The 27853-nt window shown below is 37.2% G+C and overlaps 1 protein-coding gene across 1 annotated transcript in view; it reads right to left on the reverse strand.

The window, feature by feature from the left end:
• Positions 1-27853, reverse strand: part of grid2 (glutamate receptor, ionotropic, delta 2) — a gene marked incomplete at both ends in the record, with an annotated part of 524276 nt that overhangs the window by 164916 nt on the left and 331507 nt on the right. The window contains 4 exons of the mRNA XM_079827346.1: positions 6187-6306; positions 10084-10245; positions 19744-19917; positions 23219-23272. Coding sequence (XP_079683472.1) covers positions 6187-6306; positions 10084-10245; positions 19744-19917; positions 23219-23272 — 510 coding nt within the window. The remainder of the gene's footprint in view (positions 1-6186; positions 6307-10083; positions 10246-19743; positions 19918-23218; positions 23273-27853) is intronic.

Consider the following 27853-nt stretch of genomic DNA (forward strand, 5'->3'; position numbering starts at 1 on the left):
TCCTTTGAATGTACAATAGATCTGTTCAATTTATTTTCCAACTCGCCCCAATGTGCTCGATGGAGTTGAGGTCCGTACTTTGAGGGGGCCAGTCTATCATTTTCAATGTTCCAGCAGATTCCTATCTCTAGATATTTCATTAGTTTTATGGGTATTGTAATGGCCAAATCAACAAAAACAACTGAAACCTCTTAAATATGCCAAGTGTTCAAATCATTTTGGCCACCACTGTACATATTGGTGTATACATTGTAGGGCTAAAATAATTGTGAGAACATATTGAACATATTATATTCAAAATCTAATTTTAGAATTTTGAAGAATAATTTAATTTGTATAAATCAACAGCATTTTCACTATCCGCCATGTGAATCTCTGAAAAGAAGACTCTGTCACTGGAAGGATATAAAACAGGATGTTGAAATAAAGACATCACTCATTACCCTGGAGTCACCTTCATACCAATTACCCCGGCAACAAGTCTACGTTAGGAACAAAAGCCATTAAAAGCCTGTTCTAAAGGGACTGGTAATGTTCTGGACAACTGACCATATGAAAAGAAAGCAAGGGTTGTGACACTGTAAAACTCTGGAATAAAAAACTACAAAGTTATTTCAGAAGGACGCTCAAGTGTGTTTGCTGAGATTTTCAGCAGGCTGGAAGAGCATCCCCCTCACAGGAGGTAGCTGAGATAACTACTGCTAATGTGTTAGCAGGAGGTCACATTAAGCAGGTTTTGTTTTTTGGTCAATTTCAACAAGTAAGCACATATTGAGTGTGTCTGGAAACACACCAGTTAATTGGAGAGATGTTTAAAACACAAGTGGCTTAAACATATGTATAGTACAGTACTTGTGAAGAACTGGCCTTCTGTTTATCTATACTATTTGTTTGAAATAAATATTATCAAGCCAGTGTAAACACAGATTGTTCACTGCAGAAGAAATGCACAAGAGTCTTTATAAAGAGGGACTAACATGGCACAGATCAGTTCTTAAAAAGTACATTAAATATTTTAACATTTTTAAAACAAGATAACTTTACTTAAGCTAAATTGAGTTTTTCAGAGTTCATACATTTTGAATTAGGCTATTCCAGTGGTGTAGTCGGGGCCATACACACGTACATGCCGTATACTTACTTTTTGCCCAGGGCTGTATGCGTATTAGGACTTCTAAGGATTGATATTTGAGTATACCAACTTGTTTTGTTGCTTCGAAAGTCCATAATCTACGGTCATGTTAGCTTCCCCTTTAACTGTGTGTCCAATGCTGTTGCATAAACTCGTGATTCTTTGTTGTAATTGGTGGATCAGCACGTCTTTCATTCATCCTTTTCCCGCCAATCATCAACGGTGCGTGTTCGCGCTGCAGCAAGAGAACACCGCTCAATGCTGCTCTGTGTTTTGAATGGTGTATTGAGCGCCGTTCTCTCACTGCAGCGGACACAGCGTAAGAAATAATGGTGGTGTGTGAATTAGGCTATTAATTAATTATATGCATCATGCGTTCGGAGCTTTTATAAGTGCTAAATTCCCATACAAACTGCAAAGGCCGATTATCAGCGCAACATGACTGAAGCCCAGTTTATTTAACTGTGCATGAGTGTCGCGCAAATCCCCGTACTCTGTGCACATTCATCATTGCGTTCCTAAAGTGTGATACGATTTCCACGGGCCATTCCTATCGTGACCGATGATAACGTGCAACCCACTTAAATTCTTTTGAGAATTTACCACTTTAAAACGCTATGGAGAAAGTCAAAGTCAAACATGATCAAGAACAGCCACATGAACTAAAAAGACATTATCTTGCACCATTTGCATTTACATTTCTGTCATGAAGAGGCAAAAACAACACAAAAAGTGCCTGAAATACAAAGTTTTGGTGGGAAGATCATTCCACCAGCAAGGAAAGGTGAATGAAAATGTTCTGGAAAGGGATTTCATCTGTGATGGTACCACGAGCCGTCGCTCCTCAGCTGAGCGAAGGCTTCTGGTGGGTGTGTAGACTCGTAGGAGCGAGTCGAAGTATGCTGGTGCTGAGTTTGTGATGGATCTGTAAGCAAGCGTCAATGCCTTGAACTTAATGCAAGCAGCGAGTGGTAGCCAGTGCAGAGAGATGAAGAGAGGTGAGACATGGGCCCTTTTGGGCTCATTGAAGACAAGATGTGCCGCTGAGTTCTGGATCATTTGAAGCGTCTTGATCGCACACGATGGAAGTCCAGCCAGAAGCGCATTGCAGTAGTCAAGCCTAGAAATGACCAGGGCCTGGACGAGAAGCTGTGTTGCATGTTTTGTTAGGAATGGTCTGATCTTTCTGATGTTGTGCAGCGCAAACCAGCATGCAAGTCTTTGAAATGTGGTCTTTGAAGGACAGCTGCTCACCAAAGGTTACGCCAAGATTTCTGACTGACCTTAAAGGGGAAAATCAAGGATGAACCTAGCTGGATGGTGAAGTCGTGCTGTAGAGTCGGATTGGCAGGGAAGAAGAGAACCTCCGTCTTTGCCAGGTTGAGCTGCAGGTGATGTTTTTTCATCCACGTCAAGATGTCCACCAGACAGCTAGAGATTCATGCAGCTACTGTGGGATCATCTGGTTGAATTGAAAGGTAGAGCTGTGTGTCATCAGCATAGAAGTGGTATGAGAAGCAATGTGCCTGTATGATGGGTCCCAGTGATGCAGTGTAAATGGAGAAGAGGAGAGGTCCAAGTACTGAGCCCTGAGGAACCCCTGTGGTCAGTAGATGTGCTTTGGATACCTCCCCTCTCCAGGCAAACTTGAAAGACATACCTGTGAGAAAGGACTCAAACCAGTGGAGCGGAATCCCTGTGATGCCCAGTGATGAGAGGGTGGAAAGGAGAATCTGGTGATTCACCATGTCAAAGGCAGCTGATTGATCGAGGAGGACGAGGACTGATGATTTGGAATCAGCTTTCGCCATCCACAGCTCTTCATGACTGACAGTAATGCAGTCAACATTTGTTAGAAAGCTTTTTTAACTTCGTGACCCCCTTACTAGAATTTCAGGATGGGTGCTACTGGGTAATAGTACACCACTTCTTTTTTTAGGACTACACCACTGGGTTATTCTTCTCAGACTAGTCAGCGTTTTTTAGTTTTGTTGATTTAATATATATATATATATATATATATATATATATATATATATATATATATATATATATATATATATATATATATATATATATATATATATATATATATATATATATATATATATATATATATATATATATATATATATATATATATATATATATATATATATATATATATATATATATATATATATATATATATATACACATATATATATACACATATATATATACACATATATATATATATATATATATATATATATATATATATATATATATACACACATATTAGTGCTGGGAATCGATAAAATAAAATGTACTAATTAAATCGCATTGTTTTCTGTAATTAATCACGATTCATTTTTAATATTTTTATATTGTAATAATTTGAGTTACCCTCCAAATTAATGTAGAAACAATTTAAAGACAGCATATTTTAAATATGTGTTGTAATGGCATATTTTTATGAATGAAGGCCAGTATCACTGATACCAATGTCTCTATGAAAAATCAATGACATTACATTACAGTATAACTGAAAGCTACCAATTTCAACATTTATTAGGCTTTAAAAAAACAACTTTTAATTTAAGTGAACTTAAAAGAATCTTTAAATAAACCCATTATAATAAATGTTATATTTACCTGTGGCCTTCCCTGTTAGACATATACAGAAATGTAATAGTTATCAAACACCGTTCTTAACTGCATAAAAAATAAATTAAATATAGATGATTAATCATATTTTCTCTGTTACCTTAGTTCTTTGATGAACATTAATAACGGACATCATCAGTGCTGCTGTCACTTTAAGATCGGCCGCTGCCAAACATGACGCGGATCTGACGCGCTGTCACGCGCATCTCATTTTCTCACGTTCATTTAAGACTCCTAATATGAGAATACTCAACAAAACTGGCATTTTGGCAACATTCTCTGTGTTGCTGTTATTGTTTATTGAAGAGCGAAAGAGAACTCGATGTGTGCACAAGACTGGCGCAAGCAAGATCAGTTAGGGATCTGATTGAGACACAGCCACACAGACAGGAACCTGACATACAGCGCGCTCTCTTCTGTCTTGTCGCGCTTAGATGGTTTAAAAGCATTTATATGAATAAGAGCGTGATCATATAATGTAACGCTAGGCAAAAATTTATATAAAAACGAACGCTGCGTTAATTGCGTTCATTTTTAATACGTTAAAATAAAAAAAATGAATCGCCCGCGTTAACGTGTTAATTTGCCCAGCACTAATATATATATATAAATATATATATATATATATATATACGGTATAAATATAACAGACAGAGACGGATGGATGGATACTTATATTTATCATTCTTCATGTGCTTTTCCCTGCAGTAGTGTGCATAACCTAGTATAAAAAGCATTGCTTCTGAAGCAATTATCCACTCTGATAAAAGAAACTTGCTTAATGTAATTACTCATTTCATCTTTTGGAAGTGCAGCACAGATCTTGTTTGTGTCAGAGACCATTATCTTTAATGAAATCTGACAATTTAATTTGTGCTTGATGGCAGTAAGGCTGCAGTGAGGTTCCAGTGGTTAAGAGGAAGTGGCATCATTAAAGGACTCTAGCCTGTTGTCTGATGGTTGTCTGTGGACTTTGGCACACTGGAGTCCTCAAGGACAATCACCGACCCTCTGATTAACATCTCACTCTATCAGATCCAAGTCACTTCAGACACACGATCTACACTATGACAACAAGTTTTGCTGTCTTATCTATATAAATATGTACTGCACGTTAAAAACTTGTGATTTCAAAAGCATCAACTGGAAAGAGACAAATACATCAGCCAACAACATTCACTTACTGTAGTTTAAACCAAAATAAAACCAAAAAGGGTCCAAAATAAAACAGTGCTACACAAAAATGGATAAACTGAGAAAATATTTCAATGTAAATATTTATTACTAGTCATAAGACTGTATTTTGGTGCTTTTTTTTGTTCCATTTGAAACACTCAGCTATTCTTCCCTTGCCATATGCAAACATACAAACTTCTGATGAGAAATGTTCCACTTCATCAGAAGAGGCTCGAGTTGGAAGTTGTCTTTAGTAGATGGTGTGCACATCACCTATTATGGCATGGGTTAAGATCATTCAATTAATTTTATAATAACGTGTAAAGTGAATAAATAATAAAGTGACTGACTAATGTGCAAAAAAACCCCCAAAAAACATTATTTACTAACCAAACATGCAATTTTTTTTTTAGATTGCTACTTTTGGGCCTTGTTTACACCAATTGCAGTGGCCATGTTCATACTGGTTGCTGTTCTGATGCTCTTGCAAATTATAAATGCACTCTAAAACAATAGTGCACCAGAAAGTGGCTTTCAATTAAATTTGTTTTTCATTTACTCCATAATAATAAATAACAACATTTTAGAAAAGAAAGCGAAATCTCAGATGTTTGCACCCTAAATACTAAAAAGTGCTTATTTGCCACAGAGTGCTTTTGTGTAACCATGAGGAATGTATAAATGACTTGCTGATCAGCAACTGACACAAATCAATTATTTCATTTATTCCAGCTAAATAAACAAGTCCAACTTATTTCTCCAGACAGGAGGAGATTGGGGTATCCCCATCCGGGAGCGTAGCCTGATCTGCACATTATTCAGCTCTAAAGCTGCCGTTCTGTCATGAGCAATTGATCTACATTCCGTGGGGAAGACAGAGACAGATTAGGACCAATATTTGAATGAGCAAATACACATAAATATGACTAAAGTAATTAACGACAAACGAATGGAAAGAACAGATTAATTATCTTGCGGATCACTGGGGGACGACTCTTATGTTACTGCTGCTTAACTACCTCCTCATTCCACCAAAGCCGAAATGAACAGACGAGCAAACAACAGAAAAACTGATAAACAAAGTGTGCTGATGCACTGCTCCTCTCTGAGGGAGGCTGATGGAATTCATTAGGCTTCTGTGATTATCAATTAAAATCCAAAAGCTCTTCGAATTAAGACAATTGTGTTTCTGGAAGCGATATTGTGGGTCTGAGCGTGATGTCTCTTACCCGGCTGACTCCACGGCCGCGGTCCTCTCCGTAGTTGGTGCCCAGGATCTCAAAGTGGATGTTGGGGTTGCTGCCATTGTCATTAAACTCCAGCAAGCTGGTCAGACCACTTACACCTCCCTGTAAAAAAACAAAAAACAAAGTGATATATTATATAAATGCTTCAGTTTGACATGGCTTTGTCATCTAATGAAAAGTGGATAAAATGTCTTGTAAAATGCTATCACAAGCGCTGTGCATAATTTCCACACCACTACTGGTACTACAAAGAACTATAGAAATACCATCAGCCAGGAACTGCCGCTCCATAGCCGCACCATTGGTTGAGTCAATGTTGTCGTGTCTGACCCAATTAGACCCCTCAAAGACCACCATGGAGGTCTTTAATACATGGAGAATGTATTTATGCTTTGTTTTATTTAAAACATTGCTGAACTTCCAATAATAACTACTCAAAAGTGTTTTCATGAAATAAATTAACACTACTAGTATTCATGTAGGATGCATTAAATTGATTAAAAGTGATAATAAAAACATTTATAATGTTATAAAATATTCCTAAAATGCATTTTTCAGTTTCCACAAAACAAACAAAAAAATATTAAGCTTTCAACATTGATAATAATAGGATTTTTTCCTAAAGGATTAGTTCACCCCAAAATTAAAATTTCCTGATAATTTACTTACCCCAATGCCATCCAAGATGTTCATGACTTTCTTTCTTCAGTCAAAAAGAAATTAAGTATTTTGAAGAAAACGTTCCAGGGTTGTTCATCATATAATGCTTTTCAATTGCAACCAAAATGCTGAAGGTCCAAACCAATGCAGTTTCAAAGCACTTCGATGGGCTCCAGAAGCACTGCGTGATCCCAGATGAGGAATAGGCTCTTATCTAGCGAAACTTTTAAAAAAATGAATATAATTTTTAACCTAAATTGTTCATCTTGTGCAGCTCTGCCCTTTACCACAGCTCTGCCCTTTACCAAAAACACAATTTTCAACTTCAAAATTAGGGATATATTGTTGTTTTACCTTTTTTTTGGTAAAGGGCGTTTGTATTAGTCTTCACACGAGCGCTTTGTAAACACGGGGGCGGTACTTCTGTCTACGTCTAGCGTGACCGTTTCGACATGATTACGTCATCCTTAGCGCCTCACAGAGCTTTACAAGATGAACAATTTAGGTTAAAAAGTATATTCATTTAAAAAAAAAATTTAAATGACCGATCGTTTCGCTAGATAAGACCCTATTCCTCATCTGGGATCACGCAGTGCCTCTGGAGCCCATCATAGTGCTTTGAAACTGCATTGATTTGGACTTCAGCATTTTGGTTGCCATTGAAAAGCATTATATGATGAACAACCCTGAAAAGCATTATATGATGAACAACCCTGAACGTTTTCTTCAAAATACTTAATTTCTTTTCGACTGAAGAAAGAAAGACATGAACATCTTGGATGGCATTGGGGTGAGTAAATTATCAGGAAATGTTCATTTTGGGGTGAACTAATCCTTTAAGCACCAAAGCAGCATATTAGAATGATTTATGAAGAATCAATTGAAACTAAAGACTTGAGTAATGGCTACAGAAAATTCAATTTGAAAATATTTTTAAAAAGGAAACTGTTGCAATACTTTTGAAACTGCATTTGAATAATATTTCACAATATTTGCTTTTTCTCTGTATTTTTCAAAAATTAATATTCAAATAAATAAATACATATTTTTTTATATAAATAAGGTTAATGTTAATCTTGAGTGAATTTGTATACTTCATCTTTAAGTCATCATCATTATATAAACACATCATTAGCACATTTTGTCATAAATGGCAAAATAATCTCTTAAATGGCTGAGAGAATGACAGTAGTATCACAATGTAAGTCCAATTTGATGCGTGATATTTGCTGATCATGCAATTTCCTCCCGTTTAAACCATCTCTGAATAAAAATGGAAAAAGGGCCATTCATTTGAACTCCACAGCAACATTCCAGCAAAAATCCTCAGCCCTTCCTAAACTGCATCCACAACATATCCTGCCCAGCGAAAACCCACATGAACAGACAGATAATAGTTGTAAATTCACTCTACCAATACCAGTGCTGACAGAAAGAATTAGACAGCCAATTAAAAAAGCTGATGAGCGCTTTCCAAATGAGTTCACCAACTGCTGCTTTGTAAAGCAGATACACACAAACTTCCCCTAATTAAGCTGTAAAGCAATGTTCCAGTCCAAACAGTCTCCCAGGAATTGAATACAAGGCCATTATGCAGCTGATGTACAGTAAAATAAGTGTGTAATACTCCGTACCATTTCAATATATATATATATATATATATATATATTTATTTATATATGTTGGAAATTAGGTCATTAAAATCTAGGCAGATTTGAAGACGGCACCAGCCAGTGCGTTTTAGCGGTCACCCAGTCTGAATAAATCACCCTATCTGCTTTAATACGACTGTCAAACAAGCAGTGGTGTGAGGTGAGAGCTGGTCGAGAGGTGATATCTCTACTGTGGTATGGCAGGGAGGATCAGATACATGTGGATACAGGAGGAACAGTACATCCCTCAGGGGGTAAAGCCGTTCCCCACCAAGCACGGTGTTAAACCAGCACTCAGTCACTATCCCTGTAACGTAGACTGTCATCTCACCCAAGGCAGTTTGCCATTTCTGTAGCCCTGCAGAAGGCAGGGAGGAGAGTTTCACTGTATCACAACATTCACCCCTCTCCCCAATCGGAACAAAGACAGAGACTCATTACGGTCCTCAAAACCAAATAGTCTTTGGTTTCCAATGCAAATGCATCCAAGGTCAAACTCCCACTCGATCACATCTCTTTAATCAAAGCAGGGCTCACAGTAGGACCTTTTCTGTTGGCCTGGTCAGGTTTTACTTTGTACTGCCAGCATTTTCACAGGTCTTTTGAGTTTTAACAATGCATTCATGTGCTTGAATGCCATACCATTAAATGTTAAAAAGATAGTTCACACAAAAATTCACGTCATTCCAAATGACATGACATGCTTTCTTCTGTGGGACACAAGGTGATGCATTTTAAAGAATATTCTCGGAACTCAATGGGTCTCATTCACTAAGCATGCGTCCACACAAATTTGTACTCCAAATTCACTAACATCAGAACGAGGTTAAAAACAAATTCATGTGCATACGATTTTTTTTTTAATCAGGCGGAGATTTTTTGTGAGAAAATTAATAGTTTAGCAATTATTAGTGAATGAGACCCAATGAAACTGATTGGGAGTGGGACTGTAAAGCTATAAAATGACATATCGTGTAAGGCCAATCTAATAAATGTGTGTGACAAACAGACCAAAATTTAAGTTATTCACTAAAAATCTTGACATGCCCTTGATCTGGCTGGAGTACATGAGAGAAGTGGTGATATTTGATCCATCAACGAATCATTCTTTTGAGTTAAATCTAAAAAATTGATTGATCCACTTCATCAAAATGGCTGAATGATTAATTAAAAAGCGAAAGGATGTTCATGCTGTGCCACCAAAAAAAGAAGGTTAAACGGGTTGGGAATATGGACATTTAAAGGGAATGTAAGGATTTTTTTTCTTGTTACAAACATAAAGCTATAAATTCACTGTATTGCAATTTATGTTCAGTAATACTACAACTAATAATAATATTGTAATAATTTTAATAAATAATTATTTTAAAAGTCTCATGCTTTCAAGACTATGAATAAAAATTTATCAAAATCTAATCTATGTTGGCTATCTGGATAACTCCACCTTGGTGATATATGTAAAACAGAATTTACAACAGATATATATTTAGTACATCACAGAACCAAAAGTTTAAGTCTGCAATACCAGCAGGTCATCTTTATCGGTAAGCCCTTTAGAGTACTGTACCTTCTTCACAGTATCCAGCATAGACTTGCCACCCTGCCAGGGTTTGGTGCCCTTGCGGATGCACGAAAGACTCGCCATGCTGTGCCATTTCCTGTCCTCCAGCTTCCTGTGGAAGGTGTTGGCCAGCAGCAGCACTGTGTCGTAGATGTAGCGGTTGGTGATCTGACAAGATGACAAAAAAACAGCAGGGAAACAAAGAAGAACAACAAAAAAAAGAGAGAGAAAGAAAAAGACAACGTGAGCACAGAGAGCCAGAGACACCAGATTAATATTCTCTTACAAGAAAAAGATTTATGTCTGAGTGGATACAGCTGGGATGAAAGGTCTCTACAGTGGAAATGACAACAGGCTGCTCGCATTGAATGAGCCCTGGAAGACAGTGGAGTTTAATAAGCAATAGAAAAGACACACTTAACACCTGCTAACTGTAGCATTATTTCTGTCCGTACATATAGGCTTCAGTGTTCATGAATGACAATAAATGTAAAGGTACAATGGAACCAAGTAAAACAAAAGATGGGGAGTGCAATGTTTTAATATGAACTGACCGTTTTGTCCCAAGCTGTTTGTTCCAAGTTGGACCAAAAATGTACTTGTGTCATAATATTATATATATATATATATATATATATATATATATATATATATATATATATATATATATATATATATATATATATATATATATATATATATATATATATATATATATATATATATATATATATATATATATATATATATATATATATATATAATTAGTGCTGGAAATCATCAAAAAAAATTAACTAATTAATCAAATTTTTTCTGTAATTAATCGCGATTTTTTTAATAAGTTTTTAATATTTTAAGTTTTTAATATTTTGATATTGTAATAATTTCAGTTACTCTCCAAATTAATGTAGAAACAATTTAAAGACAGTATATTTTAAATATGTGTTGTAATGGCATCTTTTTATGAATGAAGGCCAGTATCACTGATACTAATGTCTCTATGAAACATCAATGACGTTACATTACAGTATAACTGAAAGCTCCCAATTTCAACATTTATTAGGCTTTAAAAAACAACAACTTTTAATTTAAATGAACTTAAAACAATCTTTACATAAACCCATTATAATAAAAGTTTTTTTTACCTGTGGCCTTCCCTGTTAGACATATACAGAAAAGTAATAGTTATCAAAAACCTTTCTCAACTGCATAAATAACATATGAAATATAGATTAATCATCATTAAAGCTACAATTTTCTCTGTTCCTGTTGTTCTTTGATGTACATTAATAACAGGCATCATCAGTGCTCCTGTCACTTTAAGAACGGCCGCTGGCGGATCTGACGCGCTGTCCCGTGCATCTCATTTCCTCACAACTCTTTAAGTTCATTTAAGACGTTATTTAACACATTTTAGACTCCTAATAGACTCCTTGAGAATACTCAAAATTCTCTGTGTTGTTGTTATTGTTTGTTCAAGAGCAAAAGAGAACTCGATGTGAGCAGGAGACTGATGCGAGTCTGTCTGTGCGTCGAGTGTGTGTGTGTGTGTGTTAAGAGTGTCCCTCGATTAGCTAAATAACCCAAAGTCACTTCACAAAGTAGCACAATAGTACAATCAATAGACAAACATAGCAACAGTCAGCCTGCTTATTATTACAAATAAACAAGCAGAAGGAGACAACAAAAAACTACAGATAATTTACATAAGAAGTTATAGAGTCAAAGAGAACATTAAATACAATAAAGTAATCATATAACATAAAAATGAGAAAGTGAGAGATCACTTAACGGCAGAGAATTAGAGAGTAAGATAATTATTTACTGAGCATAGAGAAAAGATGAGTTTTAAGTTGGGATTTAAAGGTCTGGAGAGTCGGGGTGGCACGAAGATTAGGGGGCAGCTTAGTCCATAGCTTAGGGCCTATAACACCAAAAGCCCTACCACCCACAGTAGAGAGATACTTGGGTATGACAAGCAAATTATCATTGCTAGATCTGAGGGTCCGGGCAGGGACATATGGTTGCACTAACTCAGCAAGGTATTGGGGTGCGGGGCCATGACTGGCTTTATAAACTAAAACTAACAGTTTAAACTGGATACGACTGGCCACAGGAAGCCAGTGATGTTGGTAAAGGATGGGAGTGATATGTGCAGATTTTTTATTAAATGTAAGGGCTCGAGCAGCAGAGTTTTGCACCATTTGAAGACGATATAGCTTCGGTAGGTAAGCCGCTATATAAGGCATTACAGTAGTCCAATCTGGAGGTTATAAAAGCGTGGATAACAGTTTCAGCATCTCCGAAGTTAAGGTAGCGGAACAATCTGACCAATATGTGAGTCAAAACATAATGTGGAGTCGATCAATACTCCCAGTTTTTGAAGGCCTAATCTGGACACCATCAATATCAACGAAAATGTAATGTCGGGGTATGTCATGTTTTAGGGCAAATCAACAGGATTTCAGTTTTATCAGTATTAAGTTGTAAGAAGTTATCAGTCATCCAGGTTTTAAGTTCCTGCAGGCAAGAGTTAACAGAAGCAGGTAGACAAGTGGAGTTGGGTTTAACCATGAAATAAGTTTGAATATCATTAGCGTAACTATGAAAGTTGAGACCATGCCGTCTGATTATCTGACCTAGTGGCAACACATAAATGAGAAATAAAAGAGGACCAAGTAGAGAACCTTGAGGTACACCATGAGAGATAGTAACGGTATGGGATCGATCCTTACCTATCCTAACAAATTGCTGTATATCTGATACATATGAAGTAAACCACTGAAGAGCAGTACCAGTGATGCCTAATGCAGATAGTCAAGAAAGAAGCGTAGAGTGGCACACAGTGTCAAATGTTGCACTGAGATCGAGAAGAACCAGGATACTGTGTGCACCAGAATCAGAAACCAGAAGGAAATAATTTAGCACTTTTAAAAATGCTGTTTCTGTGCTGTGATAGGGACGAAAACCAGATTGAAGTGGTTTAATAAGATTATTTTTCTCTAGATGTGACTGCAGTTGTGCTACAACTACCTTCTCGAGTAATTTGGCAACGAACGGGAGTTTGATATTGGTCTATAATTGTTCTGGATAGTGTTATCAAGGCCAGACTTCTTTAGTATTGGAGTGACAGCTGCTACTTTTAGATCATGCGGAACATAACCAGTGGCAAGAGATCTATTTATAATATGAGTAATGGGTTGAATAAGTAAAGGCAGAAGGGTTTTTAGAAGGTATGTTGGAATAGGATCAAGAGTGCAGGTGGTGGAATTAGATTTGACAATCAGTTGTTCAACCACAGATAAGTAGTAGTCAAGGAGTAGTCAAACAATCCTAATGGATGTAGCCGACCTTTCTCCCCTTTCTCTCGTCTTCGCTTCTTGTCTACTCACCGTCCTATCATAACAAAAAGGCAAAAATAAAAATATTATTTATATAATACTTTTATATAATTATATAATATATATAATATAATTAATATATATAATTCCGTATTACACAAGACAATTGGCAACTTCTCTCTTACAAACTTTAACACAACACCGTGTGGTGTCGGCACAAATTAGGGAGTTAATTCCACTCTGATCGATTGCATGGCTCTGATCTAGCCATTGTGTTGTCTCCATTTTAATGAGAAGGTAATAAATAGAGTGAAACGGTCATTAGGTTTCCAGTGTTGTTTATTAACCTGCACTGCACTGCATACTTGACACCGTATCGAGTGTCTGAGTAATTCCAAACCATGATGAAAAATAGCGGAGAAAAACCTCTCACCATCAGCTTTGCTTTGCCATAATTCTAAAGAATGCAATCCGTCAGGTAAGATATTCACATACTCGCTTTGAAAAAATAAGTTCACCAGTAATCAGAGAAGCACAAAGAAAAGGCTATTCTAATTATGTTGGGAGTCACGCTCTGTTGGCTCCATCAACAGGCATTTGCAGGTATGCTCCACTGTGAGGCTGTAATGGCTTTGAGAGCCAACAAACTAACTGCCAATTACGAAGTATATTTGTACATCGGCTTCAAAGCAGACTGGAGAATAAAACGACGGTGTTGACAGGGATGCTCTCATCTAATGTTTCTCAAGCACACAGCGGAGTTAAGACAAGATCATTCTCCATTTTTCAGAATCACTAGTGGTGCTTGTATTTACACTTCCTGACTCCCACAAACATGGCGAATGGGCGAATAAAAGGACCAATGACCTAAAGAAGCAGACTTGACAGGGAATCCACAAGACTACCAAGGAACAGCATATTATTTGTTGAGCATTGTGGCTCTTCCCTGTTAACTGTATTTTTTTCAGCTCCAAGAGAAAAAGCACAAAGGGCTTCCTTATTGATTTATGTTTCATGTTTTGGACACAAAGTGAAATGGCATAAGATGCTGCAGTTTTTGGGTGGGATGTTTTCTGGGAAGGCCATTTCATGATATAGCATTTGCAGAAGGAGTTGAAATCACTGGAGCAACAAAGCTGCCATTGCCAAGGGGGTAAACAGACAAAGACAGGGTTAAATTCAGGAGGGAGAAGATCGGCTGACCAGGGAAATCTATTAAGTCTTTTTGAAGTGCAGGAGTTAGTGGGTCTCTCCAGGGAAGGGGATTGGTGGTTTAAAGGGAATGGGAGGTACAAAGGGGTTTCAAAGGGAAGGTGGGATATATGTCAAGAAAGAGGGATGTGATACACTTCAGAGAAGGGCAAAATTGGGCTCTTCCGGGTTGGACTCCTGACCACTGAGCAGAACTGAATTCTTAATGTCAAACAAGACCTGCTTATACAGTAGGCATTCAACAGTACACAGAGAAGAATCCCTGTCCCCCCCATATCAAACATTCTGAATAAGTGCTGAATTATATTATATCTCAACATATTTCTGCCTTTTGATTAGTGATCGACCGATACACGGCTGCTGCGTTCACCGATAGTTTTTTCCCCGTATTATTTATAGACAGGCGTCCACAGGCAGCTGGAGATGCTGCAGTTCATGTGCAGACCATGCACTGCCCCTCCCCCACTAGCAGAGTGCTGGAATCTGCTCTTCAATACAACGGCAAGTTTTAAACTTTCAAAGCATATTTTAACTGTTTGACTTAGCTGAAATATTGCCATACTGGAAACTAGTGTTGTCAAAAAATATCGATATTTCGATATGTAGGCTATCGATACTGAAATATCGATTCCAGAAAAACCTGATTCCAATAGGCCTACTCCTTTATGCAGTATCAATACACTCATACCAGCTGCGCTTTCTTGCTCTCCTGTCTGACAGCGATACGTAAAGCCTCCTCTCATTCACTCCAGTTAGATAGTGCTTATGTCACAGGGTCTGAATTTCGGGGTTGCGCATAATTCCGAAGACTTTGTGCTCACATCCGACGCGCACACACATAATAAAGCCGCCGCTGGAAATACAAGCGCCACATTTAGCTGTTTTTCGCTGCTTATTTATGGTCAAATACACTCAAAAATAATGTCACAATGGTTGAGTATTAATGAAGAATGTGTAACAGGAACAGTATTTTGGATCAATGTGTGCGTCAGGTCTTAAAGGGACAGGCAGCCTAATAAACGTGCCGCTCTCTATTACCCATTTTCCACCAAGGCAGTGCTGGTGCTAGTTCGGAGCCAGAGCCTAGTTTCAAATTGGTTATTTGTGTTTCCACACCCAAAGCACCAGCTCCGAGCCAGGAAAAGTGGTTCTTAAGTAGCACCAAAACATTGCTAGGCTAGAAGTAAGAACCGATTACGTCAGGCGCTGTGGACGGGGTCAACAAGACGAACACAAACTTGAGATCCGCCATTTTTGAAATAGCAGCTAATGGAGCTAACAGCTGCTGCTCGTTTTTAATCTCTGTCTATACAAATTACGGCGAACTGCATGAATGCGTTGGATTCGCTGTGTTTTCGTTGTGTTTTGATGCCGATGTAGGATTGTAAAACCATGTGAATCAATAGTAACACAACGTTTGCATTGTTGATGGAAGGCTTGTTCGCAGCGGTGCTGTGCAGACCGATCGGCGTATGACAATGAGTCCAGCGAGAGCATATGACTCCTTATGCTTTTGATTCACTCATGCGTTTTTCTTATATCATACGAGGACCGGTCTGCGCAGCGCCGATGCATCTCGAACAAGCCTGGTTTGTTTGTGTTTCCTGCTGCCTCGCTAGCGTTGCGGAGAAAGATGAGACGTATACAGTGACGTAAGACCTGGCTCTGTTGTGGCTCTCAGCATGTGGAAAAGCAAACGGTTCTTAGAAAGCTCCTCAGTCTAACCAACTATGAACTGGGACTAGCACTGGCTCTGAACTAGCACCCGGTTCATTCTGGTGGAAAAGGGGTATATGTTGTTAATGTAACTCAAATAACAAAAGACAAGGAGAAAATCACTTACTGCTCTTGACTGATTAACTTATTAATTAATCTGCATTTAATTTTTACAATGAAGATTATCCAATGCTATTTTAAATTTGATTACTTTGTTTCTTTATTCAGTTTCTAACCTCAATACCTGAAAAAATAAAAGCAGTCTATTGCTAGACATTTGTTTATTTGTTCTTATTTTATTACAGTTTACTTTTTAAATTCAATTTATCATTTGAAATCAGTATAGCACAGTCAGTGTGCACTTTATTATGCTGCTTGCTTGTTGCTACTGTGTGCAATAGAGAAATTTTATTTATGCTTAAATATTTATTTTCAGTATTTTCAGCACTGAACTCTTTTGTTTTTACTTGTTCTACCTCACCTTTTTTTACTATTTGTAAACAATTTATAAAAATAGTTTCTTTTTAGTTAAATAAATGTTCCTTTTTTAAATTGAGACTTGTAACATTTGTTATCATCATGATCATGGTGTCATTTTTATGATGTAAATTGAGGGAGCAAAAGCAGTATCGGCTCCAAATATCGGCTCAATTAAATCGGCAGCCTGTATCGGTCATTGGCTGAGGCTGATGAAAAAAAAAATCGGTATCGGCACTAAAAAAAATCCATATCGGCCGATCCCTATTTTTGATGAAATTCAATAAATATAGCTGCCCCAAAATGTATGTGGACACTAAGAATTAGGGGTGCTCCGATCGATCGGCAACCGATCTCGACCGGTCGATAATCGCTTTTGGATGATTGATCGGCGGTCTCCAAATAGGCCGATCTCATGAACCGATCACATGCTGACGACACATAAAACCCGCACCTGCCGTGAGAGCTAGGGCATGATATGCAGCGACACCGTCTCATTCTCTTTCCAGCGCGGGTAAAATAATTATAATGCTGAAGGTGAGGTACAATTCATATTTCTATATTAAATAACTTACGCAGTCATTTGAAAACGTTCTGTGGGACGTAACTTAAGTTTGCACAATCGAGGCAGTGTCGCATCGTCACTAAAGTTTATCATTTGCATTTATTTTTAAGTCTTGCCAGTGTTCAAACCGCACTCGCGCGCACGGTCTGGAGAGACACACACACACACACACACACAGGCCATCTCACAAAAAGCTTGTGAGTACAAATTGCGCTGAAATGGTCAGATACACACAAATGTATGTACTAAATGACCATCTTGATGAGTATGCATGTAAACCCCGTCGTGACTACACTGCATGTAACCGTATCCGTGTTCGCTCTTAAAGTGACAGCTGTCGAATAAACTGCTGCTGTCTCTGAGTTTCTCTTTGTTTTGTGTTGTTTGATGAATCTTTATGACACTCACTGCTCTTGAATGACTAACTTTTGCAACCTTAAGTGTAAGGATTAATCTAATTTAATTTATTCAGGGAAGACCAATATTAATTTACATTTGATTTCTTATTAAATGTCTTTAGTATTTCTTACCTCAATACTCATGTTAGACCTACCTGAAAAATTGTTTTTAAAAACAAAAATGCACTGCATGATCAAATATTTAGGTAAGATAATTATATACATTTATTATATACATTTATTTGGGAAAGATGGCCTACAGTAGCCTTAAGTCATCTCATTTTCTAAAATAAACACTTGGTGGTTCTTCAAGATCTTGACTAATTTAGAGTTAGTTTCATTTCTACAAATGGTGCAAACTCTGCAAGATTGTAGATAAAATATTGCCATTCCCCTGCCATTCTGTGATCGGCAGTGATCGGCAATCGGCAGATCATGATCTTGGTGATCGGTAATCGGTGATCGGCCCCAAAAATGCTGATCGGAGCATCTCTACTAAGAATCAAACAAACAAACAAACAAACAAATAAATAAATAAATACACCAAACTATCCTTTTCAAATGACCAGGTTCAAAATAATAACTTTTCTTCACTTACAAAGAAAAGTGAAATTTATTTTAAGTCTAGTATAATTTGTTTCCAATTTGGCTTGTCACTTGGATTCATAATTTTATGAAATATCAATAATTATATGTTTTTTTCCTGTAAAAATGATTAACAAATACAATTTAAACCAAACAGCCATTGTAGCCAAGATTGTTTTATACTAAAAATAGTAAAAAATACTGTAAAACATTATACAGACTATTTAATCATTTTCAATGAATGTACACCAATATACAAAGCAATATGATGACCTCTAATATATATATATAACTTACGAGAAACAGAGAGAAATGTTGACACATCCTCTCCAGCAACTTGAATGTTCCCCGTTGCCATGGCAACTCTCAACGGCCACCAGGACTTATACAGTTTTAAGCTATTTATTGTTTGTTGTAAAGTATAAGAATCATCTCAGAAAAATTCATTATTCTGTCAGGCGCAGTTGAAGCCTAGGACAAACACTGTCAAGATATGGTGGAGCCAGGCTATGTCTGTGTCATTATTCCAACATTATGTTCATAACTTGTTACGAAATAAAAAAAAATATAAAGAAAAATTAACTTTCCTCTCTTGTCAACATTAGCCTGGTGTGAGCGTGGCGCACGCTCTTCAGTTGTGGAGGCGTGTGCGCTGTATATCACATCACAGAAAGACGTAAACTCAAAGTAATCGGATCAGGTTGTTTACATGGTGGAATTTTTCGTTTGATCGGTTCATGAAAAGGTTTATCCCACCCCCCTTAAACCGATGACAATTTCATTCGGTTTGGGCATTTTTATTCCGATTGAGGTGTTTATATGGGGCATTTTCCTTCAGATTGGACTTTTAAACCGATTTCAGTGCTCCATGTAAACGCACCTAGTGTGATACATCATGAATATCTTAAATATTGCCTGGCTTTGCTGAAAATATTTCTCATATATTTTTGCCTTGTTGATACCAACACACACCCACGCAACTATGATCAAATAATGAGTAGGGGCTTTGAAAATGTGTATTGATATACTGTGCAATGTTTACCAGTATTTAATGTGGCTCAATACACATCACATCTGTTAATTTCTGTTGTCATTTGTGTAAATTTACATGCATTAAATGCATTCAGTTGGATAAATAGTAGAAAACAGGAATGGCACCCACAGGCACAATGAAAAGAACTAAAAACCCAGCAAAACAAGATTGCTAATTTTCACACTGTCATTTTCTAGTTTTCTAAGGAAGTTAGCTCAAAGGCTAATGATGACAGTTAATGGACACAATCAAAAAAGGAAATGAAGGCATTCAAGGCAAATAAATTATGATTAACTTGAATGAATATGAAAAATGTGAGTATGGGGGAATGAATCGCACCTCTAACATCTGTGCCTTTGGGTCTTTGGGGTCGCAGAGGGACGTGTTGATGCGGTGGTTGTGCCTGACGCAGCGTTGGCTGGTGTTCTGTGAGAAAGGAAAGGTCTGTCTCACCAGGGTCAGGCGACCTATAGACTTCATCACCAACTCCTGCACATCCATGTCTGAAATCTCCTACAGAACGTGAGAGGGAAAAAAATTATGTCAAAAGAAAAGAGATTTTCCATGTGCAGTGTAAATAGGCTACAAAGATAAAAAGTATCTTGCTGAGAAGAGCTTCTGTTTCACTATTGAATGGAAAATAAAGAGCAGAAGTAGGTCCTGGGAGGAAAATATTACAATCACGATTTTCACTTCAGTAAATAACAAACTTGTTTTAGAGAAAGAAAAAGGGGTAGAGATTAAATATGAAACAACAATGTAGCAACCAAAACATTACAACCAGTTCTCTTAAACTTTATTGTCTTACTGTACAGGTAACTGTAGATATCCTCAATGTTATTATAACAGATAATATTTAATTTATTTAAATTATTAAGCCCCAATATCATTGCATATCCTTTGCTTTGTAATAACTTTTACAGCTACATTTGGATTATTAGACAATGTCGACATAAAGTGAACCTGCAGAGTTTTGCGTTCAAAGGCATGTAAAGGTAACCACTGGCACGGTGAAGAAATGTGCTCACGCTCATGACTGCTACTGAACATCAACACTGGTCTTGTGTTGGAAAATTACAAAAATGCTATATAGGGGGGATTTTAACTGCATGTCAAAAGGTTAGCTGCCTTGGGAAAGACTCCATTAACAATTAATGATATGTTTACTAATAAGAAAATAATAATAAACAGCTTAACGACAAAGTATACAATGGATTAACTTTCTTGAATTTTATATCTCAAAATATTAAAAATTAACTCTACCAAACAGGGTCCGAGAATAATCCTGCTATCAGGGGCAAAATTCCACCAAAAGCAAGAAAAATGACACCCATATTAAAATTGTGAATGTAATGATCTAGTAGTGGGTTTAACATATATTAGATTATACAGTACTTTTTTTCCAATTAATTAGAGCAGAGTGTTTGCTCAGATTCTGAATCAATTTCAATGAAATGACTGAAATTAAGTTAAATTGACAACACTGTTTTTATATGGTTAAAAAAAAGCCCAAACCAAGAGGAAAATTAGTTTCAGTTAAACAAATCTTGCCCCTTCATTAAAAACGTTAATTCCTGACACTGGTACTGACACACAAACTAAACTTTCTTCACACATGGTTAAGTTGTCCTCTCTCATCAAGTCAAGGTCACATTCTCCGGTCCCCAGTTAGCTAAAAAGTGGGTCCAATTTAAATACAAGAAACATAACTACATAAAAATCATCATTAGTATTACAATTATTCTCATGAATGGGTATTCAGGGTGCTGCCAAAAGCCAGAAAGACTTGACCGTGTGCGCTGGCGTGTCCTTGCGCAGCCTTGGGAGGAATGATTGCTAATTTTAGCCCGAAGCCATCTTTTCCACAGACGGGCAGAGTGAAGTGAGCGAGCTGGGAATGATGAGATGAGAATGGACAGGGAACGTCCCCCAGTGAAGGTAGACTTCAGAGCGGCCAAGCTGTTCCCTCTGACAGCCTTCACTTTTGAGTTTCATTCTCACCTGCAAAGCTGTGATTGCTGGTGACTGGCTCTCATGAAGTACGTCATTAAATCTGAACTTGTGGCATACCGGCGAGGAACTTACTTGGAATGTCGAAGCCGTTCAGCCTTCAATAAGATTAAAATGAATGTTGTCTACAATGCAACCTGTTATCTGAAAGGTAATTTTAAGGTTTCTGATCGGACAAATCAAAATCTCGCCTGAAGCACAGTTGAGCGCTGTCAAGCGATGTTCGTGCTGCTGTTAATTAATGTCGTAAGAATGACGGCAGATAATGTAGGAGGCATCACGGGAGGGCATGTGAGGCCTTTACAGTCTGCTGCCCAACTTTCAAGAGCACAAGGACATCACGCTTTTGCAGACCTGAAAATACCGACACTGAGTGGCTTATTCTACCCCCGGATGACAAACGCAAAGGCCCTTGATGCTTAATTAGGAGCGCTAAATTAGAATGACACAAATATGAGCCTACAGGGTTATGGCCCAATTTTAGGGTTCAGGTTTTGGCAGCTGCTTGTTTTGTCCCCTATGAGCGCTGTCAAGTAAGGCCAACCATGAGCAATGCATGTCCATACAGTGACATGTCAAGGTAACATCATGTGCCTTTGTGTTTTATTTACGAGGACATAACATTTTCCTCAGATGTACTAAACTCTCCACCTGTCTAAGCTGGTGAGCTCTAGTAAGTTGACAGCATTAAAAGGTTATCCAAAAGGTTACTGTAACAAGGCTGAAATATTCTATCAAATGTATATGATCAGAAGAAAAAGAGTTACACTTTGACCAGCTGAAAGATCATTTGATCTTGTACTAATTTTCTTAAAGGGGCCAAATCTGACTTTTACGGTGTCATTTATTTTTTTAATCTTTCATGCCCATCTCTCTGTCTCTTGGAATGAAATTAGTCGTTTTCTTTTCCTTTTTTTTGGCTGTGCCTTTAAGACTAAAGTAACAGCTGTCAAAGCCCTGTTTGCATGTTAAATTAGACACAGTGCTCTTCTGCGTTGACTGTCGGGTCCAGTATAGCTGGGATTTCTCCATACTGAAACAGCTGCTTTGCATTGCGGACCTTGAAAACATATCTAAAAAAAAAAATTAAGCCACATTTTCCTAACTTCGTTAAAATGTGTAGAGCGGCTGGTGCTAACCCTAACCCTAACATCCAGGAACAACCACTGTTTGGTAGACTTTCCTTTATTTTACACTATTTCTTCTGGTCTCAGGAATAACAGAATCAATACAAATGTGTCCTTACTACCACAACATTACTGGTTGAGATTAGTTTCTGAACAATCTAGCCGGCTTCAAATTGTTATAATTCAGAACAAGGTGTTTTTGGCCTGGGGAGTGAATTTGTCTTAGTACTGTTTCATAGTGCACTGAAGTCTATTATTTAAAAAGACCAATAAAAAAACTGATTTATATGGCCTTTTTAAATAAAACCAGAGAGATTAATAGAGGTTACCATAGAGAGTGACTTTTAAGTTATTGAAATAGCTATAATTCAGGCAGATGAGCTAAAGGTCTGTATATTCATTGTCTTCTCCTTGTCACAGGATCATTTTGGGAAAAAATGCTTTATTCGTTGAGGAAAGCGCTGAATTATTTTGGAGCACTACTAACTGCTTGCCAAATCTAATTTAAATCATTGAGCTGTAATTTGTCCTTATCTGGCCACCTTCATCAGGCTCCGAATGCGCCCTTGTCCGCCTCTCACTTAGACAAATCGGTATGTAAAGATGTAAATATATTCAAATGTGCTTACGAAAAGGAATGAACTGGATTTATCACAAAATTGTTAGGAGGAACCCACCTCATTTATGATGATCCAGTGACAGTCGAAAGCCACGAGATTGGTTTCCACCACCTAGAGAGAAAGAAAGAAAGAAACATGTAGCCAATTAGAAACTGAATTATTTGGAAGGGAGTGATCTGTCCCCTCCAATCATGTGATTCATTTCTTATAAAAAGCATTGACAGCTACAGTGTTTCTGTTGAAATTTTAATGATTCCTCTTCAAAGGTTTAATAGTGGAAAGATAAAGGTTCATGAAATTAATAAACAGAATAAAATTGACACAGTACTACAGCCTGTAAATATATCATTTTTAGGTCAAACTTTAGATTAGGGTCCAATTCTCACTATTAATGGACAACTTTTTCCTCTATAAACGCCTAATGACTACTTATTAATAGTTAGTAGGTAGTTATGTTTAGGTATTGGGTAGGATTAGGAATGTAGAATAAGGTCATGCAGAATACGGCATTAATATGTGCTTTATAAATACTAATCAACAGCCAATATCCTAGAAATATGCATGCATGCATGCTAATAAGCAACTATTTAATAGTGAGAATTGGACCCTAAACTAAAGTGTTGCCCAGTGTTATATTCTCTCTCTGCAGCTATATGTATCTTAAACTTCACAACAACGAGGTACCCTTCACCAATGTTTCTCCTGCCCACTGTACCAGCACCGCATTTCATTAACCATAATTGTTTAGGTGACTAAATGTGGATGTCATAAAACATTTTGGTCATAAACAAAAGGAACAGCTGGAGACTCTGACAACTGGAGCAGCGCTAATAGTGTTTTAATCTTCCACAAACACCTAATAAAACTTTATAATTACAAAAGAGACAAGAGGCATAACACATTTTCATCAATTGTAACAAGATGGCTGTACTTGACAGACAGAGCTCTGTGGGATTTATGCTTCATCATTGATCGTTAGAAAGGAGAGACTGGGGAGTGTTGGAACACATTTGGCTTGTAACTCAGGGTTTTTAAACCATGTGACTCAAACTGATATAAAATTCCCATATTTATCAGCAACAAATTAATTCAGAATGAAACTGTTTATCACTAAACCATGTTAATTAGTGTCAAGTGCAACAAAGGTGGGTGGTAACACTTATAAAAAAATCATGCCATTCCTCGCCACCACACTTCACCCTACTTAATTTCATTAACATTTTCATAAAAAAAATAAAAAAATAAAAAATAAAATATATATATATATATATATACAGATTTTAATTAAAAAACACAATAACTGGAAACACAAATAGATAAATATATGTTTTATGCAAAGTTTATGCAAAGACTTTTTTAAAGCTTCAGACAAAAAAAAGCTAATTTCTAGTTGATTAAACGGAAAGTACAACACCCCCAGTCTTATTAATACACTTACATTAGACACTAATACTAAGTGTCATGTGTAATCATTATTCATTAGCTCAGTAAGTGATGTTTAAATTACCTATGAAAATGCTAAGATCAGCCTAATATGTTAACAAGAAGCCTTCATCGAGAAAACAGTACATCACCACTTATTGACATGGCCCAATCATTTTGATGTCTATGGAGGCCCTAAAGGGAAAAAATTTAAGAAAGGAGGAAAACATTTTTTTTTCAAATCTTTTGCGTTCCTTTTTGCAAAACTTGTGCGTTCCCTCTTAAAGATATTTGCGTTCCCCCGTAAAGATATTTATGTTCCCTCGTAAAGATATTTGTGTTCCTTTGCAAAGATATTTGCTTTCCCCGTAAAGATATTTGCGTTCCCACGTAAAGATATTTGCGTTCCCTCGCAAAGAATTGCGCTCTCTCGCAAAAACTGCTGTGAGTTCAGAGTGTAAACACTTCCTGTTTGATGTCCCGCTGGCAGGGTTTCAAACAGCTCAGTACATTAACAATGGAGCGGTTCATAGAGTTTTATTTTGAACTTGGACTTAAGTTTAAAGGTCCCACGGCATGGATTTTTAAATTATTTTATAATGTTTCCTGAGGTGTACTTATATTGTTAGTATCAAAAAATGTCATAATTTAGAAATAAAAAGCATTTTTTCTATACTGATATTAGCCCTCTGGCTTGAATGCTCTGTTTCAAGGGGCGTGTCTGGTGTGAGACTTCAGTGAAAACGCCCACTGTTGTGACTGGCTGACACCTTTGCATTTGAAATGAGAATTAGATTATGTGGTGGAGGGGACGTGGTTTAGCGAGGCACCGTCTGACTCTGCAAGCACTGCCAGTCCAGAGAGAGACAGACTGGGCACACAAGATAGCTGAGAAAGTTTTATTGTACTGAGTTGTTGAGAGCGCTGAGAGAGCGAGTTTATTTTGTTTGTATCTGAGAATTCTCAGATTCTCTGAGAGTCCCAGTCACGCGACCCTGTCTTCTTCCTCCTTATTCTACAAACTTTGTAACATGTGGAACCTAGGGCTGCTCGATTATGGAAAAAATCATAATCACGATTATTTTGGTCAATATTGAAATCACGATTATGTAACACGATTATTTCACATGACTTTGGGAATGTGTTGCATTTGTTAAAAAAGACACCTTTCAACAATTCAATTGAAATTGTAACATTTGTTGTAATTTTTGAACTATTAAAATAAATAATATAACATATATTCAAATCAAAGTATAAAAGTATTCAAGTAAAAATGATAACCACAAATAAATAAGATCAACAATATGGTTCGGCTAGATATGGTTTTCAGGTTTTTCAGGTACATCTAACATTAGTTTTCAGGTACAGAAATGTATCAAATGTAAAATAACATTATATATTTGAGTGCATAAATTAAAGATTAATCCTATTAAACTTACAAAAGCTATTCAATCAAGAGCAGTGTGATGTCCTTGTCTTTTGTTGTTTGACATTAAACAGACAGCAGTAAAGGCTACTGCCCCTTTAAGACCTAACGCTCGGAGATTATATATATATATATATATATATATATATATATATATATATATATATATATATATATATATATATATATATATATATATATATATATTGTCTTTCTCGACTGTAAAAAGTTTACTTCAGGCATATACAGACTATGTCTGCTAGAATACTAATCAAGATGGACGTTGACATACGTTTTGTGTGAGTTTGTCCGTTCAAGAGCAAGACTGTTAGACGTGTGCCCGCTCTCGGATGAGTGCACAGAGACACATTTTCTCACAGCGCGCGCAACTTCTCATTCGCGTCTTCTGGCACAACACCCGGGTGATGACGGCGAAAAATGGTCATATTCAAACATACGGCAGCACTCGCATGCATTGAACAACGTTTACAAAGAGAGAATTATTTGAAAAATATGAAGGAAAAAAAGGACGCTTACACAGCACCCCTGATCTCGTCAGTTTTTGTTTCTTTATTAGATTGTCATAGGTCACTCTGTGTTTAATTTTCAAGTGGTTAAACAAATTCGTGGTGTTCCCTTGCGTTGCAGCCACTACCATGTAGCAAATCTTACACGTAGCATGTTTCTGCTCCTCGTCTGATTCCTTGAAGCCAAACTGTTCCCAGACAACGGAGTTGGTTTTGCCTTTTTTGCTCACCAAACACTGCTGTAACTGCCCTCCTTCTGCCATCTTTACTCGCGCCGAGTTTTTAAATTCCAGCGGATGATATGAACACGAGTCACGAGACTCACGACCTGAGAGAGATTTGTGGCTTCAGGAGGGCCGGATGTGCGCGTTTCATTCAGAACGCAAGACAAAATAAGAGTGTTCTTGCAAAACTGAACATGGCAAAATAATCGTTTTTTCTCGATTGTACTATTTTGGTGATCGTTGGGAGCCGAAATCGAAATCGAAATTCAATTAATTGCACAGCCCTAGTGGAACCCCTCTCGAATACTTTAACTATGTTTTTTTACCATCACAGCCGTCGAGATGTACGAATCATGAAAGTGTTGATTATATTAGCATTATATTTCGATATTTCCACATTAAAGGCTTGAGCATTGAATACACAGGCAGTCTGTTGATCACGTGCATGCAGTGATCTCGTCATTGCAGTGCTATTTCTCTCAAAAAATGCTTTGACCACAACTAACAGCAAACAAGACATCGACATGAATACAGTAAGCGCTTTGTTGTGCAGCATAACAGCGTCATTCATTATAACGGCAGTTTGGGCAAGTGTGCAGATACACTCTTCAGCGTTACTACAATGTCATTACCTTCAATGTTACACACTGTAGTGTCTCCAAATTCAGTTTACACTTCAATGGTCTCCCACTGGTCATACCACAACACTTAGTTTGATAAAATGTGCTTTTGCATAATTTTTATGATTTTTCTTTTTATTAGGCCTATGAAAAATATACAACTAACTTCACTGTAATGCACTGTAGCCTACTGTCATCAAATTCATTCCACACATCACTGCTCTCCTGCAATTGATGTTTAAACTGGATTAGGTTAGCCTGGTTAAAACCAGACCATTCTCAGTAGTGACTGAGTTATGGTCTGGCAAAGCTTCATAGACAAATCATTTCCAAAGGGGCGTCACCAATGGGCGTCGCTCAAATGTCTCTGGGCGCAATTGGATAGACCTAAAACCAATCAGAGCGATGAGGGAGACGACGTATGCAGAGCGACGGAGAAACATCTGAGACTCTGGCCATTTCTCAATATGCGT

This window comes from Gobio gobio (genome assembly GCF_949357685.1).
Source record: "Gobio gobio genome assembly, chromosome: 10".
Lineage (NCBI taxonomy): Eukaryota > Metazoa > Chordata > Actinopteri > Cypriniformes > Gobionidae > Gobio > Gobio gobio.